The sequence below is a fragment of the Pocillopora damicornis genome, chromosome 13 (genome assembly GCF_964200805.1).
Source record: "Pocillopora damicornis chromosome 13, jaPocDami1.2, whole genome shotgun sequence".
NCBI classification, from domain to species: Eukaryota; Metazoa; Cnidaria; class Anthozoa; order Scleractinia; family Pocilloporidae; genus Pocillopora; species Pocillopora damicornis.
Window position 1 is genome coordinate 16,987,319 of NC_142682.1, and position 22,444 is coordinate 17,009,762.

Here is a 22,444-nt window from a genome sequence, read left to right on the forward strand (position 1 = left end):
ATGGCAACAAGAAAAACAGAAATATATTAGTTGAGTGAAAAGCGTTCGTTAAAACTCTGGGGATAAAGGGCCGATTTGAAAGATAATTTTCATTTTCCTTTAGAAACTTACCCCCTTTACTCATGAATGGTAAAAAAGACTGCTACCTGATAAAGCCCACAGCATAACACAAAAAGCTACCCAGCAACACTATTGGTGACACTAACAGAAAGCCTCAAAATACACACCACTATTGAATCATAAAGAATATATAATAGCTGCTAGTGATGTGCACTTACTTAGCTCAAAGAATCGATAATTTGATGCACTCGCCAGTCCAGTGTTATAAGACGACTTGCTGCTCATGGCACATCGGTTGGTTGAGTTGTCAAACTCAAAGGATCGACAGATGAACGAAGCTTCCGACCGACAAGACGAAGCGCAGGCTTCCGGGGAGGTGTTCTGCACCACTTTATCGTCGCTTCCAGATATATATGAGTTGTACGTCAGGAAGAATTGTCTCTGAGCAGCGTTGACTGAAAGAGATTGAGAAGACAATTTCTCAGTAAGCCGTTTAGCAATGAATCATTTTTCATAAGACTTGCATAAAATCACAGCCTGCTCGTTTTCAACTCATGAACAACGCATGGTAAGTACGACTACCCTCGAGCCCCCTGCCTACGTCGTCAGAGATTATCCCAGTTTTCGTAACACGAAGCAACAATGAAAGTTATTATTTCCTCAATTTGCAGCTACTCATTCATACTCCTGGTTGGAGTGAGGCATTGTGGGAGTCAAGCTCCTTGCCCCCACTTGAGAATACAACACAGTGATCTAATCAGGGCTTGAACCTAAACTTCCTGACTAGGATTTCACTGCGCGAACCATTGGGTCAGTGAAAGTATGTAACTGAATAATCTTAAGCCTCTCAAGCCACAGTCGTCATTGGGCTGACTAAGGTTTGACACAAGCAAATTTTTGCACTCGTTAAACTGTCCTCGACGGCATCATAGGTTTTTCTAAACTATAGTCGTGGACCACAGATATTGAAAGAAAGGATATAGGCCAACATAATACTCACAGTCACAAGCGTATGACTTGTCAGTCACATGATACTCTCCATCTAGCTGTTCTCTGAAGTCACCCCAAGATGCAACATTTCCTTTGACATGATCACAACTGTATGCCAGATTATAAATGTCTGTAGCGGACAGGACGTTGTCAAATACGTGCATCTGACTTACATCGCCGATGAAGTTTTCTTCGGTGTTAAAGCCGCCCCCAAGTTCATCTTGTTCTTGACCAAGAATCAAGACGCCTCCGCCCTTTATTATTTCACCTTGCTGAAAGGCTTCAGTAGAGCTCTTCACTTTAACACCGTCTTTGTATGAGTGCCACGTGCCTCCAGAGCTTTCCCATGTGACTGCTACATGATGCCACTGTCCGTCAATTGCCTTCACGCCCGTGAAAACAGTTTTGTTATTAACAAATAGATTAAACCCAGCGTAGTCTTGTAGGGTAAGTGCATTGTCCTGTAAGACGTTGTTCACTGTTGTGGCATAGGAAAGTACTGTACCCGGGTTTGTGTCTTTGGTACGCATCCAAAATGAGATGGTTAGAGCGCTAATGTCTGAAACTTGCTTTTTGAGCCGAGAATAGGACTTGGCTTGTCGCACTTGAAAAGACAAGTCGTAGTCGGTGGAGAGCACTGTGGAAACAAAACAACAGGATTAGTTACAATGGAGCGCTTTTCGATTGAGTGTCGTAAAACGCAAGACCAAAGTAGGGTAAGTAGTCACATCGGCGAAAAAAAAATCCTCTATATGTAAGGGCAAATGTGAAATAAAAATAAAAACAATCTAACTTCCAAAAGCGCGGGAAACGCAGGCGATTAAGTCGTGATTAGTTGTAGTTTTGTATCTGATTGGTTGAGAAAGTGGTGTATGTATGTATGTATAATGTATAATCTTTATTTAAGCACGAAACAATTCATCAGCAATTACATTAACTAAAACTATTTAAAAATTAAAACACTAACTAATATTTAAAAGCTGTTTTCCGTGAATGCCGTGCGTTATAGAGTGGCATTGATCTTGCGTTTAAATAACCCCAGAGACTCTGTGTTCCTTATATCACATGGAAGACTATTCCATAATGTGGCTCCACTATAGCTAAAGCTTTTTCGATAATAGTTAGTGCGAGGTAGAGGAACATTGAGTTTATTTTCAGAGTCCCTGAGGTCATAAGCAGAGTTACGCCATTTAAACTTAGAATTAAGATATTCAGGAGCTAGCCCGTGCAGACATTTGAAAACCATGGTAACTCTATGAATTTCCTGCTGGCTTGTCAGATTTTTCCAACTTAAAAATTCAAGTAGCTTAGTTGCATCGGCATCATAGCTGGAAAATGTCAAAACACGGGCTGCTCTAATCTGTAATTTCTGCAGCTTATCTCGTAGCGTTATCCCACAGATACCCCAGACAATGTCACAGTAATCAAAGTGAGGTTTTACTAAAGCTTGGTAAAGCAGATGTAAGGTCGATGCTGGGATCAGATGCCTGACTCGCTTTAGGCACCCGATACCAGAGGCAATCTTTTTTGTTAATTTTTCGATGTGACTATGCCAATCGAGCCTATCGTCTATAATCACACCAAGCGATTTTGTAGAAGTAACCTGGCTCACCTGAGTGCTGTTCATTCTAATTGTTGGTGAAGCTGTGAGAGTACCCAGTCTCTGCCTTGACCCTATTAGCATGAATTCGGTTTTTGTCATATTCAGTGTGAGTTTATTCGCTTGTAGCCAGTTGAAAACGTTTGTTAAGTCCTCATTCAGACAAAGCTGTATACTCTCAAGATCACCGCCCGCATATGTAAGGTGTGTGTCGTCAGCATACATCCTCGGCTCACAATTTGATAAACAATTTGGAAGATCGTTGATATATAATAAAAACAATAGTGGACCGAGGATGGTCCCCTGGGGGACGCCGCAAGTTAATGAGCAGCTGCTGGACAGCGACCCGTTCACAGAACATTTCTGTGTGCGGTTTTCCAAGTATGACTGAAACCATTTGAAAGATTTGCCATGTATGCCATAATAGTTTAATTTCGATAGGAGGATCTGATGATCAACAGTGTCAAAAGCTTTTTTCAAATCTAGAAAAATGACTCCATTGATTTTCCCGTTGTCAATATTATATGCCCAAGAATCTGTCGCTTCCAACAATGCTGTTACAGTTGAATGAGTAGCACGAAACCCTGATTGATTTTGATATAGAATATCATGTTCTTCCAGATAGGCATACAATTGATCGTAAACTATCCTTTCAAACACTTTCGCCACTATTGGAATCACCGATATTGGGCGGTAATTGTTGACATCATCGCGGTTACCCTGTTTAAAGAGAGGTGTAACCCTTGCATATTTCCAATCATCTGGGAACTTCCCTTGGCTAATAGATTGATTGAAAATATCACATATCGGCACACAAATAAGGTCAGCGCATTCCCTGATAAACCTAGCAGATATTGTGTCAAGGCCCGTTGCTTTTGACTTGTCTAGTTTATTTAAAAGTGAAAATACTTTATTTGGATTAGTAGGTTGGAGCTCAAACCGTTTATCTGTACCGGCAAGATATCGTTTATAGCTACTACTATCAAAATCTATCTCACTGGCAAGTTTTGGACCAATATTAGCAAAATGGTTGTTGAATTCGTTTGATAGCTCCAGTGGATTAGTTATCGTTAATCCATTCACTTTTAGTGATGTCACTGACATTTTCACAGATTTACGTGAAGTTAGCTCGTTTATAGTCTGCCAGGTCTTTCGGGAGTCGCTAGTGTGCTTGTTAAAAATATTTTGGTAATAAACTTGCTTTGCTAAGCGTACTTGCTTATTGACTAAATTTCTTTGTTTCTTAAACACTGCCCAATTGTTGGGATCATTTGTTTTGATTGCTTTGATTTTTAATATATCTCTATTATGCATCAAGTCTTTCAACTCAGCGGTAATCCACGGAGAACTTCGTGAACGAACGCGCATCTTTTTCAGTGGGGCATGTTTGTCAGCGATAGCTAGAAATGTACATTTCCATTGCTGCCACATCTCGTTTGGGTAGGAAGACTCATATACATTATTCCAACATTGAGACTGAATATCATCTCGAAAATTTTGGCAATCGAATTTTCGGAAATTTCTGTATGTTATTGAATTATGTCCATTCGACATCCCGTTCAGAGAAAGTTTTCTATAAACATACACCATGCTATGATCACTTATCCCAACATGACAAACTCCCGAACAGGCGATCTTATCCGAGCAGTTGGTGTAAATTAAATCAATTAAAGTTGACGAGGTGGGTGTTATCCTCGTCGGTTCAGCGATGAGTTGCTCGAGTCCGTAGACATCAGCAATATTCTTTAATTTGGATGTATCATTGTCATATCGTGCAGTGACCATGTCACAGTTCATGTCTCCCAGTACAAAAAATTCTACATTTTCACTATCCAATTTCCCAATTAGGGATTCAAAAGGTGAAAAAATTCCAATGGGAGAGTCAGGTGGTCTATACCACGTAACAATCACAAAAGGTCTTGTTTTTGGCTTATGGATTTCCAAGCAAAGATTCTCTAATGCATCCATATGTAGATCAGATCGTACTGTAAAGTTGATTGAATTTTTAACGTAGAAACATACACCCCCGCCGCCTTTCGTAAGTCTATCGCGGCGAATTATTTCGTATCCCGGAATATGAACTTCGTGATCTTGAATGCTCTCGTTCAGTTTTGTTTCGTTTATAGAAATAATATCTATATCGTTGTTTACTAATAGGATTCTTAGTTCGTCTATATGTGTAGTTAATTGATTTATATTGAGTGAGGCCATTCTAAAGCCACGCAAAGGTGGCAATATTGAGGCAGATTTTACGCCCCTTTGGCTGCTTGATCGATTTCGCACGGCATTGACGGACAGCACATTATCTCATTCTAGGTGCGACCATTCTTGACCAATCACAGAGCAAAGTAAAGCGTTCAAACGGTAACTCTGAAGGAACTGTTCGTTCCTCGAGTGGAGTATCAATGGACAGCTATTTATCAGTGCCTTTGCTTATGGAAAAAAAATTTGCGCCCTACCTTTAGTGCAGCGACATCCGTAATATGAGGGCATACAGCTACATGTGTAACCTGTTGGCGTATTCGTGCACGTGCCACCATTAGCACAGGGCTGTCCAACGCAATGATCGATGGCTACTTCGCAGTTTTTCCCAGAGTACCCAGCTGGGCATGTACAGCTGTATGATTGAATGCCATCCACGCAGACCCCGTTATTCTGGCAGGGATCGCCGGCGCAGTCATCATTATTTATCTGGCAGTTCTTACCACTGTATCCTTGTTGGCACTTGCACATGTAGTTGTCTAAACCACTAATGCACACACCGTTGTTTTGGCACGGATTTGACGCGCATTCATCGATATTCACCTCACAGTATCTTCCACTGTACCCTTGTTGACACTGGCAATCGAATGTTCCCGCTTTATCGATACACTTTGCTCCGTTTTGACAGTATCCTCGTGTGCAGAGGAGAAACGGTAGTTCACATTCTATTCCGGTGTATTCCGGAGGACAAAGACATGCAAATGCACCAATCTATGAAAATTGAACAATGCAACTTGTTTGATATATGATTCACGATCATGCATGTATTGCACAATGCATATAAATGATCAGGTAGATTGTTTATTACGTGTAGAGGAAGACAGCGATTACCGTTGTCACAAAAGAAAATACATTTATTTGTTAAAAAATACGACCATAAGAACCTCTTGGCTCCCGAAAAACTGCTCGCTTTTCGAAACAGATCGTGTCCGCGAACAAAAATCCGCGCCTATTTTCGCGCCTAGTTGGTGCTACTGTTTAAAAAGGTGATGACTAAGTTTTCGTTCTAAAGCATACCTTATCGACGCAAGTAGAGGAGGCGTAACATGGTGTCGCGAGGCATTCATTAATTTCTGTCTCGCAGTTCTTCCCTTGGTAGCCAGGTAGACATTCACATCGATATGATTCTTTCGTGTTCACACACTTTCCACCATTGCTGCAGGGACTCGAAATACAAGTGTTAACCTCTGAAAGAGAATTACACATTGAATTTATGAAGTTGACCAACAAACATTTTGAATATCCTCATGACTGAACCGGTATACAGGGGGAAAAGTTTCTAATTGAAATACATTCTTTTATAAAAGCCATTTCGACAAATACCCGGTAATAACTGTAATCGAAGCCTCGTGATGAGGCTTTTATTACAGTTATCATTATCAGTATCACTTAGTCAGTATTACTTAAGATAGAAGAACATGCTGAGGAAATAAATTAGGCTGATGGTCAGTTAAAAATGTTTTCGTTTTGCTCACGTAGTTTGGTTTGTTTCTTGTCTTATTGTATGGTTTTCTATTTTTTAATGAGCAACTTCATGTCACGTGGTAAACCCCTTTTTTTTCAATGTTTTTCGTATAGACAAATCTAGAAACAGTTGATCAGCGCGACATCTTGTTCGCGCTATAAAAGTAAATCTCGTGACTTCGTGACAAGAAACGTGATCCCACACTTAACATTTAGAAAGGTCCCTTGATCACGTGCACATGACACCAAGCAACTTTCTGCTCAATTGATTCATTTATTTATTCATAATATTCGGGGCCCTGCTTAAAAATATTTAAGGATAACAATATGTGTATATATATATATATAAACATGATAAAAGAGCAAATTCGATCATTTCAAACACCAATAACAAGGGTTACCCAAAGTAATAACAATGATAAATAAAACATTTTCATACCTCCACAGTACGCTTGAGAGCTCGCCCCAGTTCCATGTGTAGATTCTTGTCCAGGACAAGGCAGGCATGTCGTTTGGCCAGAATTTGGTTGATAGGTACCCTGTGGACAAGGTAAACAAGGCTCTACACCATTGTCTGAGTAGGTTCCTGGAGCACATTCCACTGTGTGAAAATAAGGATATTGTTTTGAAATTTTTTTTTTTGCAAATTAACTGAGATATAATGGACTTCTGATTATCCAGGCCTTCGAAGGGCAATGGATCTTGTAAAATGGTAGAGTTTTTTAGGAGTTGAGAACAAATAGTAAGGCTTTGCCATTTCCAATTTTTTTTCCACACTCACTGCAGCTCCCTTTTGCGTATTTATTGGGAGGTGAAGAAGACAATCGATAAACCTACAAAGATTTATTATTTACAGCCTTGACTTTGCGTGAGGAAGGTTTTCAATTAAGCAGTTAAAATGCTCTTACTGGCAATATACAATTGAGAGAGGAATATACTAACTTCCACAGTCATGAATTCCTTTAGCAGCAGCCTTGACAGTCGTTGTACCTAAAGGACACTGTGTACAAACTTTGTTACGTTGATCTGATGAGTACGTTCCAGTGGGACATTCGAAACATTTGGCTACGCCAGTTGAAGAAAAGAATCCTGGGCCACATTCATCTGTAATGTTCAAATACAGATAAATAAATCAAAAGTAAATGCTGAATTCTCGAGGAAGTAAAACTTTAGAAAAAAGGGCATTGAAAAATATTTTAGAACCACCTAAATTTTTCCTAACCTGACCTCAGCAATTTTATAAAATTTTGTAGAAATATGAAACTTGATTTTGTGGTTGCAATTGAACAATAAATAAAGTCGTCTTACCAAAATCCCTTTTTTTCAGTTATAGACGGGCACATGAAGCTAAAATTAAGAGGGTGTTCAGGAGGATGTAGCGATGCCATATCATTAACGTCGAGAAATGACATTTAAGTAAACCAGCGCTGATTTAGGAATTGCATGATGCAAAGAACCATCCAAGAACACATTAAAAAGAAAGAGAAAGCTTTGTGAACATCTCTAAGCTGTCTATTTGTAATTTCTCTATTCCTCAACACAGAGACTCTTTCACTCACAAGGAAGAAACAAGAAATAATGTGCATTACCTGTGCAAGCTGTAAAGTTTTCTTTCCTGGTACCCTGTGTCCAAGTCCCCTCAGGGCATTTTTCGCATGCCAGGGCACCCTCATTAGGGCTGTATTGACCCTCAGGGCACAAAAGACAGTCATCTTTGTTAACATTGTAGTATGTTCCAATGGGACAACGTGCTGTTAGAAGAAAACATAATCACTTAGCATTTCCAAATTATCTTACGTTTAAGACTGGAGAGAAACTGAGAATTTATGATTGAATTTATGTATACAGCGATTGACTAGAGTACAAGCATTCTGTCTTCTTCAACTAAGTCCATCTTGCAGGGCAATAAAAAATTCAGTGAAGAAAAAAATTAAATTAACACGCCAGCGGGACTCTTGGAGTAAGGCGCACTAAAAGTAAGATTCCGCGTAGCGCATTAACATCACTAGTTCTTCGCTAATTTTTTCACCGCGAGGTGGACAACGCGAAGAAGGAGGCACTGCTCGTTGCTTAACGGTTGACTTTAGGTGCTACTCGCTAAAGTCTTTTCTTGATCCTTTTTAATTGCGAAAATTTGAGGGATATTCACTATCTGCGAAGATTGCTGGAAAAATACTCCCATATTGCTATTTTAAATGGATCTGAGGCAGAGAGTCCTCCCAAGAAACCCCGTTGACACCTCGTTAGTGTCTAAGTTTCGAGTAGTTTGCAAATTAACAATTTAACAAAAGTTGACCAGTGTTCTTACTAAAAAACCATGTGATCTGTGATCATCCCCAAGAGTCCTTCGAACCTCGTTCCCCTCCCCCTCCCCTGGTAGATGAATGATCCCTAAATCCCGGGATAAATGGCCTCCAATTACTCAAGAATTGTTCTTTTGCTGAACAGGAACAGCCGAGCTGGATTGTTCTGGTAGCACCATGATGTTATCAAAGAACTTCTCGTACTCAAAAACGTATTAGTTTACTTACTGCACTTCGTGACATCTCCCGTGTCTTCGGCACATTTACAAGGTGGAGCAAAACAGCTGGCTGCGGTACACTTCTTTACCACAGCACCGTCTTCTGAGCAAAAAGCTTCCGGATGTCCGAGATTAAAGTTATCGACGTTGTAGTCGATCAACTCTAAACCAGAGTTTGCCTTGTATTCCACCCAGTTGACTTGCTTGATCCCGTCCAGAACTTGAGTCCTGTCCCCCTCAGTCTTAGTTTTCTGTGCATTGAAATCATCCTGACCTTTTTCGTCATTAGTCCCTGGTGTAAGCCCAGTATTCTTGTCAACGTATATATATTTGATATTTACCTTGAGTAGACAAAAATAATAGAATTACTTTCAAGTGTGAGACTCAGAATAGCCGCGTGGGGGTGGGAGTTGGATTTAAAAATCTGGAGGACACGGATTCAAATTGACCAGTCTTCCAATTTTTGTATAGCACTAGAGAACCCCTATACAATAAAGCATGAATGTGCATACGTATGTACGTAAGTATTACGAATGTACGTACGTACGTATGTATGTTTAAGAAATGGTTAGCGTGCAGCGCGCAATCATTGAGTTATGGATGCACTTGGGAGTTTCGATGATTGCAAACTGCACATTTCTTTTTAACATTTAGACTTTCAAACATCTTTCGTTTCGTGATGAAAAATAAAAACTGGCATCAGCATGCAACCCACGGGCAAATGGATCGAGTGTTTTAGTCAATCAGAAGACACGCTTTTGTAAAGCTTGGTTATAAATAGCTATGTGCACATGTTTCTTTAACAAGTAGATTCCATGTTGCCCGGCGTCTTTCCAGTAATAGACCAAAGATGACTTCAAAATATCGCACAAAAAACTAAACGTAGCACACGAGACGCAGCCGAGTGTGTCACCGATGTTCTAACTACATCTGACTTATTTGGTGATCTTTTACTTTACAAACCAGAGCAACATAGAATCTATTTATTTTACATGATAAAAAACAACAACAACAACATTCAGTCAACGTAACGTCATCTTTTCGTCTTTCCTTCAATAGATCACAAGTAAGGGCCAATGATATTGCGTGTATAATTCAGATTATTATGCATTAGAGAGCATAATCAATATACAGTAGCGAGTGAAGTTGACTTGTATATATCTGCAGCAGATATTGGTTTATTATGCCGAGTTCAAAATCTGCCTAATAAACCCCTCGTCCGTGAAGAGGTCTCAAACTCAGGGAGAAGTGTCTTCTTTTGCAGATTGTTTAAGAAATATATGATAAAACAATAAATTAATTAATTAGTTATTCGCATGATATCAGGAATTATCAGACCTCTGCTTTAATAATTCAGGATATCGTGCTCAGCTTCACCTAATAATTGCATATCACCATATAAATTCATGTTTGTTTGTATTTATCTTGCTCGGAGAAGGACAGTTGAGGCAAAACTCAAAACCACAACTGAAGCAAGCCCTCAGCTTTGACCAATTAGATAAGGGAGAAGCTTGTCGATGTCCCATGCACCACTTGGCGTCTGAAAGGCTTAAATATTTTTTTTAAAGAAACACGGGGGTAAGTTTTCTTTAGGGTTTGTCAAATGATAGAGGATGTTGGACAAACTATCACCCCCTTAAACTCTCCTAATCAGGGGCCCATTTTTCGAACGCCCCGGTAACTTATCGGGGCTGTAAAGCTGTTCTCTTTTCATTCAATATAAGGGTTGAAAAAGTTTTGAAAATTGTACAATAAAACTTTCAGCTAAAGAAACAAAATTTACTGGTTAGGGTGTAAGAACCTGCTTTTCTATTCTTTAAAGTTTGATTCCAAAATACAGTTTTGGGCCCGTTAATTCGCCAGGACTTTCGAGAAACAGGCTACAGAACCCCTCTGATACTTACCACCTTTTCCGAATTTCGTCTTCGCCTTCTCTGCGCAGCTGTTTTTTCGCCACATGAGACTTCAATAGTATTGACATTACACTCGTCAGGTTTCTCCTCGCAGAAGAATGGTGGAACAAAAGAGGAATTAAGAAGTGTAAGGTAGTTTTGTTTTATTTGATCTTGCACATTAGGGTCATTGCAGTCCCCATCGTAATAGAACCCGGCTATACCAATCATTTTTATAAATGAAGGATTCGCAGTCGCTGCAAATATAAAGAAACCAATTTGTTAAGAGAACAGCTATTGATTATTTAACTAGGCTTTTGTTTATATTATCTAACTAGGCTTTTGTTTATATTATCTAACTAGGCTTTTGTTTATATTATCTAACTAGGCTTTTGTTTATATTATCTAACTAGGCTTTTGTTTATATTATCTAACTAGGCTTTTGTTTATATTATCTAACTAGGCTTTTGTTTATATTATCTAACTAGGCTTTTGTTAATCTAAACGATAAAAAGGAAATTTATATCTAGACAGTGGTTGATCATGAAAAAATTCAAAACTCTGTTCCACCAGGGAGAAATGTTTCTGGGATACAACATTGGAAGAAGTTAACTTCTCTAACACTATTTTTTACCATTCACAGGCACCTGGTTTGCAGTGAAACCGAAATTCCCTAGGTATTTAGAGCGAAAAAATCAGCTTACAGGCTAGCCTTAAACCATAGCCTAAGGCGTGCTTGAGAAGTTTTACAGTTTGGTGGAACACTTTCCAAAGGTATCCATTGATTAATCTTCTCCATAAAAACCGAAATCAATTATCCCGAAGCATATTGTTTTGGTTTATGTCTTTTATTAGCGATTCGCACTCTTTGCTATTTCGAAATTTCTATAGTTTCCCCTAAAAACTGGAATTTGCCGGGTTCCACGGAAAATTAAATTAAATTTACCATTCATATAGCGCTTATCTAAGCGCTTTAAAATATAAAAGAGAGAGGGGGAGAGAGGAACAAATATTTCAAACAGACATAAAGGGCTTGAAAATCCCAACTGGCAGGAAGCAGACCAGACTATTTACACAGCGCAGCCAAGAAGTTGAACTTGGGGCGACCGAGAACAAATCCAGAGAATGGCAGGGTGGAGGACTTGAACCCGGAACCACAAGATTACAAGTCCAGCGTCCCAATCACTCGACCACGCGGCTTCCTAACTGTAATTGTAATTGTATCAACAATTTGACCGATGATCACAGTTATGTCAACCTAAATACCTGAACAATCGGGCCAGGGTAATTCCGTTGAATATGGAATACTTGGCAAACCATAAAACTTCCACTCTCCAGATGAACAGTAGTAAAGGAAGGGAGGATTGAAAACAAAATCGAAGCCTGATTGACACTGCACGCTGCACGTGGGATCTTGTCCAATGGTGTGACAGCTCAAAGCACCATTCTTCGGAGGCGCATACGAAGGGCAAGTCTTTTCTTAAAGATGAAATATACCATGGAAATGAGTCTAGTTTAACAACAGAACCGTATAACATATGCAGTCAGCACTCGAGCTAACTGGCCCTCACCGGCGAAGCTTCTCCCCATTTTCCACTACCCCTGAATGAGATGCTCATCCGTGGCAGGTTACCCTTCTCCCCTCTTTCAGCCTTACCTCATGATTTCCCAACTGTTCACCGTTGCTCATTTGCATCTCTAGCTCTGGGTGGAGAGAGGTAGCGTAAAAAATGTCCTGTCGAAGAACACAGCACAATGACCTGGCCAGGTCTTCAGTGCAGCTCAACTAATGTTTCCCACTGAACAAGTTTGTAATTCAAAGTAATGATTTTCTCGGATGAAACACTACGAGGCCAAATTAAGACACCAAATAAAGGGTATTCCTTGGAGTGCTGGTGTAAAATTTGACTTTCCTAGGAACTTTTATCGTAATGATATGAGTTTGGTAAACTGAGATCGACAAGTAAGGTGAATCGTGTACAATTTGCTCCTATGCATACAGTCTGGATTTTTTATAGAAAGAGAGAACGTTGGAACCAAAAAAAGATGCCTTTGAAAGAAATCACAATGATCTTTTTAGTTGCCCTCAGAGAACATTTGTCCGATAAAACAAAAAAGGGTATGGAGGTAAGGGTGATATGGAGCCGTGCAATATGCAGGCTGCACCGTGAATATCGGTGCAGCCTGCATAGGTAAATGTCTAGGATTTAGACCTTAATTGGAATTAATCTACTCAGGCTGGCATAGGACTCCCAGAAATGAAAAAAACCCTTTGTGCCAGAAAGATTTTATGATGGCAGCACTGTTGCCCCGTAAGGAGGTATTCATTCAAACATTCGTTTAACTTTTAAGCAAGATACTCACTCTTGAGGGTTATTCTGAATGAACAGTTTTTGTTCTCGTTTTTGCCATCGTGTACAGTATAGACAACTTCGCTAGAACTTGGCACACTGAACAGGTCACCAGATTGTCTGTTAGAATTGATGTTTGGTGGATTGCCAGAGTTATCCGTACAATTGGGCTTGTCCCAATTGACTCTGATTTCAATTTCGGTAGCGTTGTCTATGGTAATGTCGGTCGGACAGTAGCCGCAAGTTGGTGGCTCGGTATCTACAAAAACGAGAGCAGTGCAATGATATTGGATAGACTCGATTTTAGTGCGAGATCTTGACATGCAAATTAAGATTAAAGGAGAAGTAAGCTCCGCTCCAAAGAAACGGTGGAATATCTTTTTTCGCCATTCAAAAGTATGAATGGCAATTAACTACTCACACTGTTTTAAATTGGCGTAAGTTGTGCTTAAAATCCGACAATGGAAGCCTGCATTATGAAAACTGAGGAACCTAGACCCATAACGTCCCAAAAATGAACTGAAATGGCAGGGACCACCACGTGTGTCTCGCAAACAGCTGCTTTTCTGGTAAATTTTTTTCACCTGTTCGTCCATGCAGTGATATTCTGTAAGGTTACTCCACACATATAACAATAAATTTAAGGTCTCTTCTTTCCGTGAAAGCAAGGTGCAAGCAACATCTTTATCTGTCCCGTCCGACTTGTATATGGAAAAATCGTGGTCACATCAATATCTGCTGGTTGTTGAACACAGCCCTGGGCGGCAGGTACAACTTATAGCGAATCTTTAATTCTATATAATTTAATACTTTCGTGTTCCCTCTGGCTGTCAACGGTACACTTAGTCTTTTTATTTGCAAATTTATTGCGCCACGTACACAACTCTTTTTATTCTCTTGTGCATACTCTTACCAGTCATGAAAAAGCTAGCACTCACCTGCAACAGCAACGGTAAAGGAGCACGAACCAGAATTCCCTGCGGCATCTGTGATGACATACTTCACAATGTTTCTATCGATACCAATCAGCTTAGGAAGACTTGTGTCTACGTTCTTGTCATTTATTGTCAAGACGACCGAGAACGAGTCAACGGTTATTCCTGGCTCGTCCGCTATTAAAGAATTGTCGGTCCAACTTACACTCCAGCTTACTGTCGCTACGCTTTTTCCTGGGTCGTTGTTTACCTCCAAAAGTGTCGGGCAGCTGTTGCCAAATGAAGGTGGTTGAAAATCTGAGAAAGAAGGGGAAATGTTGATTTTACAATGTAACTCCAATGGCGTAACCAGGATTTTTCAAAGAGGGGGTGGGGGGTAGGGGGTCGCACAAAGTCAACCATAGGGTACTCACCAAATTGTTAAGTCAACCTCCACGCTATGTTCTATTAAATGTGAAAAAAAAAGCTAACTAAAAGGGGAGGGGAGTCACGGGCACTCCTGAACCCCCTCCCCCAGCCACACCCTTGAACTTAGAGGAAACACTACACGATGTTTTGCACCAATTTGAGCGCCGTAGGTAATCACTTCACAACAGGCAGATTGAAGATTGAAGAGGAAAAAAATCATCGAGGAAAGAAGATGGACATGGATAATAAAGATTGCTCCTTCAATCGCCTAAAGGGAATGATCATTAATTTAAAGAACTCCTGATTTTCAGACAAATTCTCCCTTTAAACGCCATTAGCAACTTAAAAGAACCGTTGTGGAGAATATGGATACTATTGCTATGTGTGAAGAGGGCTAACACGGATTCTAAATAAAGAACTTGGAAGATTACGTTACATGCATGATAATTCAAAAATAGGTAGCATATTTTCTTTGTAGAGTACAAAAAAATATACCTAAGCATGCCGGGCTAGTTTCCCTGTACGTCCAAGTCCCATTTACCAAGCAGGATCTTGAGTCAGACCCAACTGCTGTTGGTAGATAATTTATGTGGTAACCAGATGGACATATCAGCTCACAGCTCGATGGGTAAGTCATGGTACCATTGTCACAGCTTGATGGGTTGTACGTACCAACTGGCACTTTGGGTAACGCAGGACATGTAATCGCTTAAAAAAGTAAACTTACAGTCATACGCCTGGTTACATAAATAATAAAGGTTTATAACAATGATAATAAAAATAACAACTGTTACGATGACATTTCGCAGGATGCATTTCACTATTCTCTATGCGTTGACAAATTTAGAAATAATTCATTCAAACAAATAAACATAGGGAATGAACATAGTGTCTTAGAACCCCAATTGGCAGGAGGCAGACTGGTTAGCTGTACATCCATACAAAGAGCAGCCAAAGAGTTAAACTCAGGGCAACTGAAAACAAATCTGGCGAGTAGCGGGGCGGAGGGCGAGAACCTGAGACTACCAAACAAGACCAGCGCCCCAACAAGTCGGCCACTCCGGCCGTCTCCACAGAGGCAGAGTGGCCGATAATGTACTAAGCTGAAAATCTATGTACTTGATAATCTCTCATTGGGTTAAGATTGTTTCTACAGCGTCTCAATCAAGTAACTGTTTGAATCTCTTACGTTCGCAACTAGGAGCTGTTGGTGACCATGTCTTGTCCAGCTGACATGTGTTGAATTCATTTCCTACGCGGTAGCGGTCACTTCTGCATGTGAAACTGCATTTTGTTCCATATACTAAGTCTGCCACTTCGTTTCCGTGTTCATCGGTGCATGTACCCGATGGAGGCTCTCCATAATCCACTTTTTGCGCTGGGCACCTAATAACTATTGACGAATCAGCGACAACAACGGTTTAGGTTAGACATGTTTTCACTGTTTTAGAAGTCTTATTAGTACAAAACTTAGCGTCGTTGGTTTGTCTTCTACGTTGTTTATGTTTCCGCTACATCATAATCATAGGCGGAATGGCCGTCATACACGAGCATACTGTCTTTGATTAGCTTTCGTTTTGATAGTTATCTTTGGAGAGAAGGATAGAAATATCCTGTTGTTTCCTTAGGATACGTCCTATTCCAAAACATGCCGATTTTGAAGAAAAAAAAAAGGAAATGCCCGCTAAGGACGAAATTTCATATTTTAGGCTGTTAATAGTCCACTCTCCCTTCCTTAAGGAACACGCCCTTGAGACCAAAGGGAAAAAATGCTACTGTATAGCGAAAATTCGAGTTTAGAAAAAAATTATCTGCGTTCTATTAACTATGCTGCAAACTGACAGGCTTCGCTACACGCCATCCAATCCGTGCGGTGATAAGGAATGAATAAAGAGTGCAGTTTTTCATTGCGTGCGGTTACAAAAAAAGGAAGAAAAAAAACGTGGGCCCATCTTTTCGTTAAGTTCTGGATGACTATTAGATTATTCGCTCTCAATTTTACTTGAGTGATGGTTCACTCGAGCTTCTTCCTCATCGACGACAACATGGTTGAAATCTGGAGCTCTTAGCGTAATTATGATTAACCTTTTGATATATGTGATATTTCACTTTACCTGTGCATGTCCAAGGAGTCCCACTATAGAAAATTTTATTTTCATCGTCGACAGTGCATGTTCTTGTGGGTGTTCCTCCTAGTTCAAATCCCTCATTGCACGCAAACGTGCAGCTTGATCCGTACGTGCGATAGCAGTTTCCTTGTAGGGCGCCGTTTGCGGGAATTGTCAGTGCATCACAACTGCGGACTGTCAAAAGAAAATAACTTTATTGGACAGGAGCCGAAAGATCGGAACGCCTTACTTCCATAGCGCATTAATATGCAGTTTTTCTTTTTGTTATTAACTGATTTTTTATTATTATTATTATTTTTTTTTATTTTTTTTTTACTTCTGCGAAGAGCAAGGACTGCTCGTAGTCTATCACGATAGCATGGATCACACATGACTTACGTGTACAATCGTTTCCGTTTTCAGGTGTTCCTTCATATCCATCAAAGCACTTGCAATCACCCCTTGTAATGCTGCCGATTTTCGAATGACCTGAGTTGACTGGGCAGGCTGTACACGAGAGTGCGTAGCCAAGGAATGACTTGTAGGTGGAGGCTGGACATGCTAGTTTACAATGAAAAATGGAAAGAATTCACGGTCAGACTTATCGTTTGAAGAATTCTGGGATTAAGCCTTTTAAAGGCTTTTAACCTGGCTCAAGGCTAGAGGAAATATTTACGCTTCCATCTGAGAATATAAAGCATCGCTTCCACATTATGAGGGCAGGCACAGTCATTGCAAAAGTAAGGTTTGATTTGATCAATTGTGCGTCCTGCGGGATATCATTGTATTTCAGCTTCGTGGTGAACGTAGAGCTTGAGGGGTTTTTTTAGCATAGCCAGGTGTATCTAGAGAAGTATGAGGAAAATTCTCATTAACGGACATTTATTATTCTGGCTGATGACATTTCTTTTTCTCAGCTAATAATTCGACGACCAGGCTAAAATTTTTACCATTTTTCATAAGTGTGTTCATCTATCGAAACTTCCTCCAATTTGGCCACCCGTTCCATTTTTAAAGCTAATTTTGTTTTCTTTGCTTTCAAAATGACCCAATTAGTCCAAAATAGCTGCACATTACTTGAGACTTATCACACAGAAAGGGGGTGCAGTATCTTTTTAAACTACTCAGTAAGTACCTTTACACTGGCCCACGTATCCAGATCCCGCGAATCCCTTGGGACATGAGCACTTGTAGTCGCCATACACCAACCCGCAGGAGCAATAGGCGGAGGGATCACAATTGCCGTTGCATTTTGACGTGTCCACATTTTCAGTTTGCCATAAGAATTCATAAGGGTCTAAAAGACAAGGGAAACGTTTTAGTTCATATCTGATGTCTGATTAACAAACAAATAAAATAACGTAACATTATATATTGCGTATTTATTCATCTTTATGTAAAATGTTTTTCATATCATGATCGCTGTAAATCCATCATGACATGGATTCAAACCTTTTGTACATATGATGAAGTGCTATGATTTTAAAGCGTATGAAGAGATTTGCTCTTTGACTGTAAATCATGGTAATATACGATTGGAGTCCAATACTCGTGATTAACAAATCAGACTCTCGCTTCGCGTTCGTCTGATTTTGTTTATTACTCGTATGATTACTGACAGAATTAAACGACAAGATGTCCTGTTACCAGTTAATCATAACTGTTAAAATTTCCGAAAAAAAAGTCAAATACATTTCGGACAAACATCTCCGGTAGAGAAATGTCTAACGTAAAAATGTCTTCAATTTGGAAATTCCCTAATGCTTTTTTTTTTCTTTTTTTTTTCTTTTTTTAATAGGTGGTTGTTGCTATGGTTATTGTGATCAATTCTATTATTGGTGGCCATGGATTTAGCTGAGTGAACCTAGTATGATTGGCTGCTTCAACTGTCCGATTACAGCCGACTGTCAGATTACAACTGTTCAGAATGATCAGTGAAAAAAGCGGCTAATGTATTAATCACATTTGAGGAAATTGTAATGGTTACGATAAAGGTTTTAAATCGTATGAAATGTTCGGCTCGATCATTTAATTTTGTAAATCCAGGTCACAGATGTGCATCACTAGTTTTTTTTCCTATGTTTTGGTTAAAATTGCGCAAGACTAAACTTACCTCCTCTAATGTAGGTTGCGAGTTCCGCAAATTCGTTGAAGTCGCGCAAGAAAAAGGCGTGCTTGTCTATGCTATTCTGATCAACAAGGCTCCTAAGGTTTGCCTGATTAACCCCATTTCCAACTCCTATAGCAAAAATCTCAATAGTGCCTGTCACCAATTCCCGTGCTCTTTGCAAAGGACTGGGATCATTGTAAGGATAATTCCAGTAACCATCGGTGAGGAGAATAACGACAGTTTTGATCTCAGCCAGGGGCGTTCTCTTATACGCGTTGTTGAGGCAAACCTGCCATGCTAGCTCAAAAGCATCTCTCATGTTCGTCATATACCCATTAATACTCTGCTGCATTGGGTTGAATATTTCGTTAAATGTACACTTGTTCTTCGTTGGCTTAGGGTCTGAAATCTGGGTGATGAACTTGCTAGCTGAGGTTCCAAACGGAATCACCTCCACGCGGTTGGCTTGCATACCTACGCTCATCTCGTTGAGCAAATTCATGACAAATTTTTTTTCTTCGTCGAACTCGCTTCGGTATAAACTGCCCGAAGTGTCAACCAAGAACACAATGTCGGATTTCTTACTCTCAAAAGCATTGACTGAATTCCTGAGATTCAAAAGCTCATCCTTAGAGACTTTCAGCCAATCTTGAGCAGTGATAAATTGTAGAAACGCCAAAAATAAAAGTACGATGGGGAAGTTCATTTTCCCCATATCGAAATCCACGTTTGGTCAAACGGACAGTATGACCTAGAGTAGAACTGCGCGCTCCATTAACTCTGAGAGTAGTTCGTTAAAACTCAGCTGGGTACACTAATTACAGAGGAATTCTATCCCAATCAGGTCTTCAGCAGCTATGCAAACAATGCTCAATCAACCTAAACAACACCAGTTGTGAATTTCTCAGGGATGTTTCTTCGTTCGTGACATTTAGCTTATTTAATGACTAAGGCCGATACTCAATTTTTGTAATGAATTGCGCGAGATCACGTTTAACAGTTGGAAAACGCGAGTAAATTATGCTCTAGTAAAAAATGTAAGTGAAATATTATAGTTCACATATATCATTTTTCATCATCGACGCACTGTCTTCACATTAAAATCTAACTATTTTCCAGTGTTTCTAAATAAAAAAGGAACTCGTTTTAAAGCAAATAGTGCTATAAATTTTCTGCAACTATCAGAGAAATTAAGCGGAGACGTTTCTGAAAAAAGACGGCAACCTAAAGATGAATAAAATTACTTCTGTTACGCTTTGACGTCAATGCATCGACTATCATTTTATCTTATTCATCATTTTAGCATTTCAACCAAATTTTGCAGACCAAAAAGTTGTAGGGAACACAAGAAATAAGAACTTTTATCCTCCGGATGCCGTCCGCGACTCAAAATCGTTTGTCACTAGGCTCCCAATGACGTCAACTTTTTCGTGACAAAATCATTGGATGAAAAATCATTGGAAAAACTTTGAAAACCGTCTGCTTAATACAGGATGACTGCTTACTACGGTGCCGCTTAATGTAAGTTCGACTGTATTTTTTTGGATCCATGCAAATAAGACTTTGGTTGCATGCGTTCCTGACATGTAAACTGGGATTTATTTCGTTCGTATTCTCTTCGTTATGAAAGGTTAATCCTCTATATTCCAGCCATGAAGCTGGCAACAACCTTTTCATTTTCTGCTCATAGCAAACTGATGTTAAACGATAGCAGGGCTGTCAGGTAACTTAAAAAAACATTCTCACAAATAAAACTGTTTCAGAATTCAACACAAACTTAAAACATCTTAGCTCCACTGCGGATGACTTTGATGTCAGAAATACTATTGACTATCCAAAGAAAAACTCTCTTTTCACGTCAGATGAGCAGATTTTTTACTACTGCTTGTGTGAAATGCAGCCTTAGATATCTGGCTGACTTTAAGATAAGATGAATTCTAAAAAGATTTTAAATAGCTTGACTGTATGTAAAAAGCGAATGAAGTGGATTCGTGTTTAAGAAGCCTTCCTTGCGTTACTTAATCAAGATTTTAATTGATTCCTTCCTCTCTTTGTAATTATTTATTATTTTGATAAACGTCATTTTACCAATTTCAATTTTCAGTTGACACTGATATTAACTGAGGCTTTTTTGTTTCGGTGTTATTTTTTCAGTGTCTAAAACTTAGGGGTTAAAACAACGAGTGTTTAGGATCGTTTTCGCCAGGTTTGGCGCACGGTATGATTGCGGACAAAGCATGAAAAATCTACGTATATTGACGCAGGAAAATATCATACAAATACCAATTGTAAATTCCGAAGATAATGGCAGTTTGTGTAACGTTCGGCACGTTTGTGAGACTGCGTCCGGGGGACTGCGGCATAAAATTTGTTCATTCATAACGAGATAGTTGGTTTGTTTGGCAAACATTTTTCAGGTGCACAAACAGGAAGAAGTGACTAACGTAATTTTATAGTATAGTTTCATATTTACCTTCCATAAAGCCGTTAATGAAAATACAGCTGAGTGTATGCTTAATCAGCACAATGAATCTGAATAGTCCATTTTGAACGAAAAAAAATACCAGTGATCTGACAATTGTGGAAGTTATGATTATGAAAAAGCAGTGCTTGTAAAAGATGAATAACGCTCAGCCAACAACTTTTGCATATCTCCATATTATTAATGAGAAAGAGGAAAAGGAGTTGGTTTTCTATTTGTTGACTTTTATACATCCATAAAGCCATAAATTAGCCTTAACGAGAAGCTGGAAGTCCGGATTCGTGCGAGAAAAATCTTTTTTCTTTCGTCGGCATTGTGTGAAGAATTCAGCTGAACAAAGCCGGTACTGCTCTTTCGCATTTTCGCTTACCAAGTGAGCGGTTATGCAAACTGAATTAAGCAAAATCTAGATTCTTCATAGTCTCTGTGGTACATTTATATGGCTGCTATGACGTCAAGCAAAAACGAGAGATCAACTTGCTAAACGGAAATATTTAATGAGACTTCAGAACTGTTAGAAATTGATACATGTCACAACTCTTGGCTACTGTTTCTGACAATCGATCGCCAATATCACGAACATATCTTGATCACTGTATGGATATCCAATTTTTGTGAAACATCAACGCTTGAAGCTTTTCCTTGACTAACAAATTTTTACAGTGACTTGCTCTTTTAAACAAAAATCAATCTTTATTTCAATACTGGAGAAATTTCAAAATGGAAGGCGCTTTCCTCTTAAAGTTTTGACCCACATAATTTTGAAACATGAAAAAACCAAGTTTTAAAGCGACTGCGCTGGAGTCCTACAAGATACTCAGCCCTTACTATCTGATATGGCAGTAATCATAGTAACATAGATGTCCTGAATCGTGCAAAGGAAGAATTTTCATGAGCGCAAAAAGAAGGAATATGCAGCGAGACGCGACATGATGTGAAATTGACCAATCAAAGCCTTTGTATTACCGACAAGATGAAACAATATCATGCAACAGCTGCCTAAATCTCCTCCATCTGAAGTCGAGAAGCAGCTGCTTCTTTCACACATTGAAAATTTTAAACTTTTTTTCAAGATAAATTACTCAAAATTATATCTCATCCACAGTGTTTTAAATGAAAAATATCCGCAGCTTTTCCACTTTCATCCTTGGTCCTATGACACTTGAAATGTTTTTCGACTCATAAATCTTTTGGTAAAAGATAGTGCGTTAACATCCTCATGAGTAATTAAGATGTGATTTATAGTGAGTAAGTCAATACA

General features: G+C 39.4%; 2 protein-coding genes across 2 annotated transcripts in view; both read right to left on the reverse strand.

Annotated features, from left to right (window-relative positions):
- Positions 1 to 19,490, reverse strand: part of LOC113681098 (sushi, von Willebrand factor type A, EGF and pentraxin domain-containing protein 1) — a 32,729-nt gene extending 13,239 nt beyond the window's left edge. Inside the window, exons 1-18 of the mRNA XM_089192901.1 lie at positions 18,705 to 19,490; positions 17,727 to 17,888; positions 16,991 to 17,152; positions 16,598 to 16,786; positions 15,673 to 15,876; positions 14,979 to 15,191; positions 14,079 to 14,372; positions 13,154 to 13,399; positions 12,056 to 12,268; positions 10,802 to 11,046; positions 8,908 to 9,238; positions 7,966 to 8,127; positions 7,319 to 7,480; positions 6,816 to 6,977; positions 5,930 to 6,099; positions 5,110 to 5,623; positions 1,061 to 1,687; positions 279 to 515 (exon numbers count right to left, since the gene is read on the reverse strand). Of these exons, the coding sequence (XP_089049027.1) occupies positions 279 to 515; positions 1,061 to 1,687; positions 5,110 to 5,623; positions 5,930 to 6,099; positions 6,816 to 6,977; positions 7,319 to 7,480; positions 7,966 to 8,127; positions 8,908 to 9,238; positions 10,802 to 11,046; positions 12,056 to 12,268; positions 13,154 to 13,399; positions 14,079 to 14,372; positions 14,979 to 15,191; positions 15,673 to 15,876; positions 16,598 to 16,786; positions 16,991 to 17,152; positions 17,727 to 17,888; positions 18,705 to 19,416 (5,005 nt within the window). The 5' untranslated portion in view covers positions 19,417 to 19,490. The remainder of the gene's footprint in view (positions 1 to 278; positions 516 to 1,060; positions 1,688 to 5,109; positions 5,624 to 5,929; positions 6,100 to 6,815; positions 6,978 to 7,318; positions 7,481 to 7,965; positions 8,128 to 8,907; positions 9,239 to 10,801; positions 11,047 to 12,055; positions 12,269 to 13,153; positions 13,400 to 14,078; positions 14,373 to 14,978; positions 15,192 to 15,672; positions 15,877 to 16,597; positions 16,787 to 16,990; positions 17,153 to 17,726; positions 17,889 to 18,704) is intronic.
- On the reverse strand, positions 1,931 to 4,876 carry LOC149035741 (uncharacterized). The gene has a single exon (XM_089191981.1). It carries the CDS (start codon positions 4,859 to 4,861, stop codon positions 2,054 to 2,056), a length of 2,808 nt encoding a protein of 935 aa, XP_089048107.1. The 5' UTR covers positions 4,862 to 4,876; the 3' UTR covers positions 1,931 to 2,053.
- Positions 19,491 to 22,444: the final 2,954 nt, after the last annotated feature.

What these genes read in the sequence shown, in the direction of transcription:
- LOC149035741 (XM_089191981.1), bottom strand. Translation starts at nt 4,861, where the DNA reads ATGGCCTCACTCAATATAAATCAATTAACTACACATATAGACGAACTA.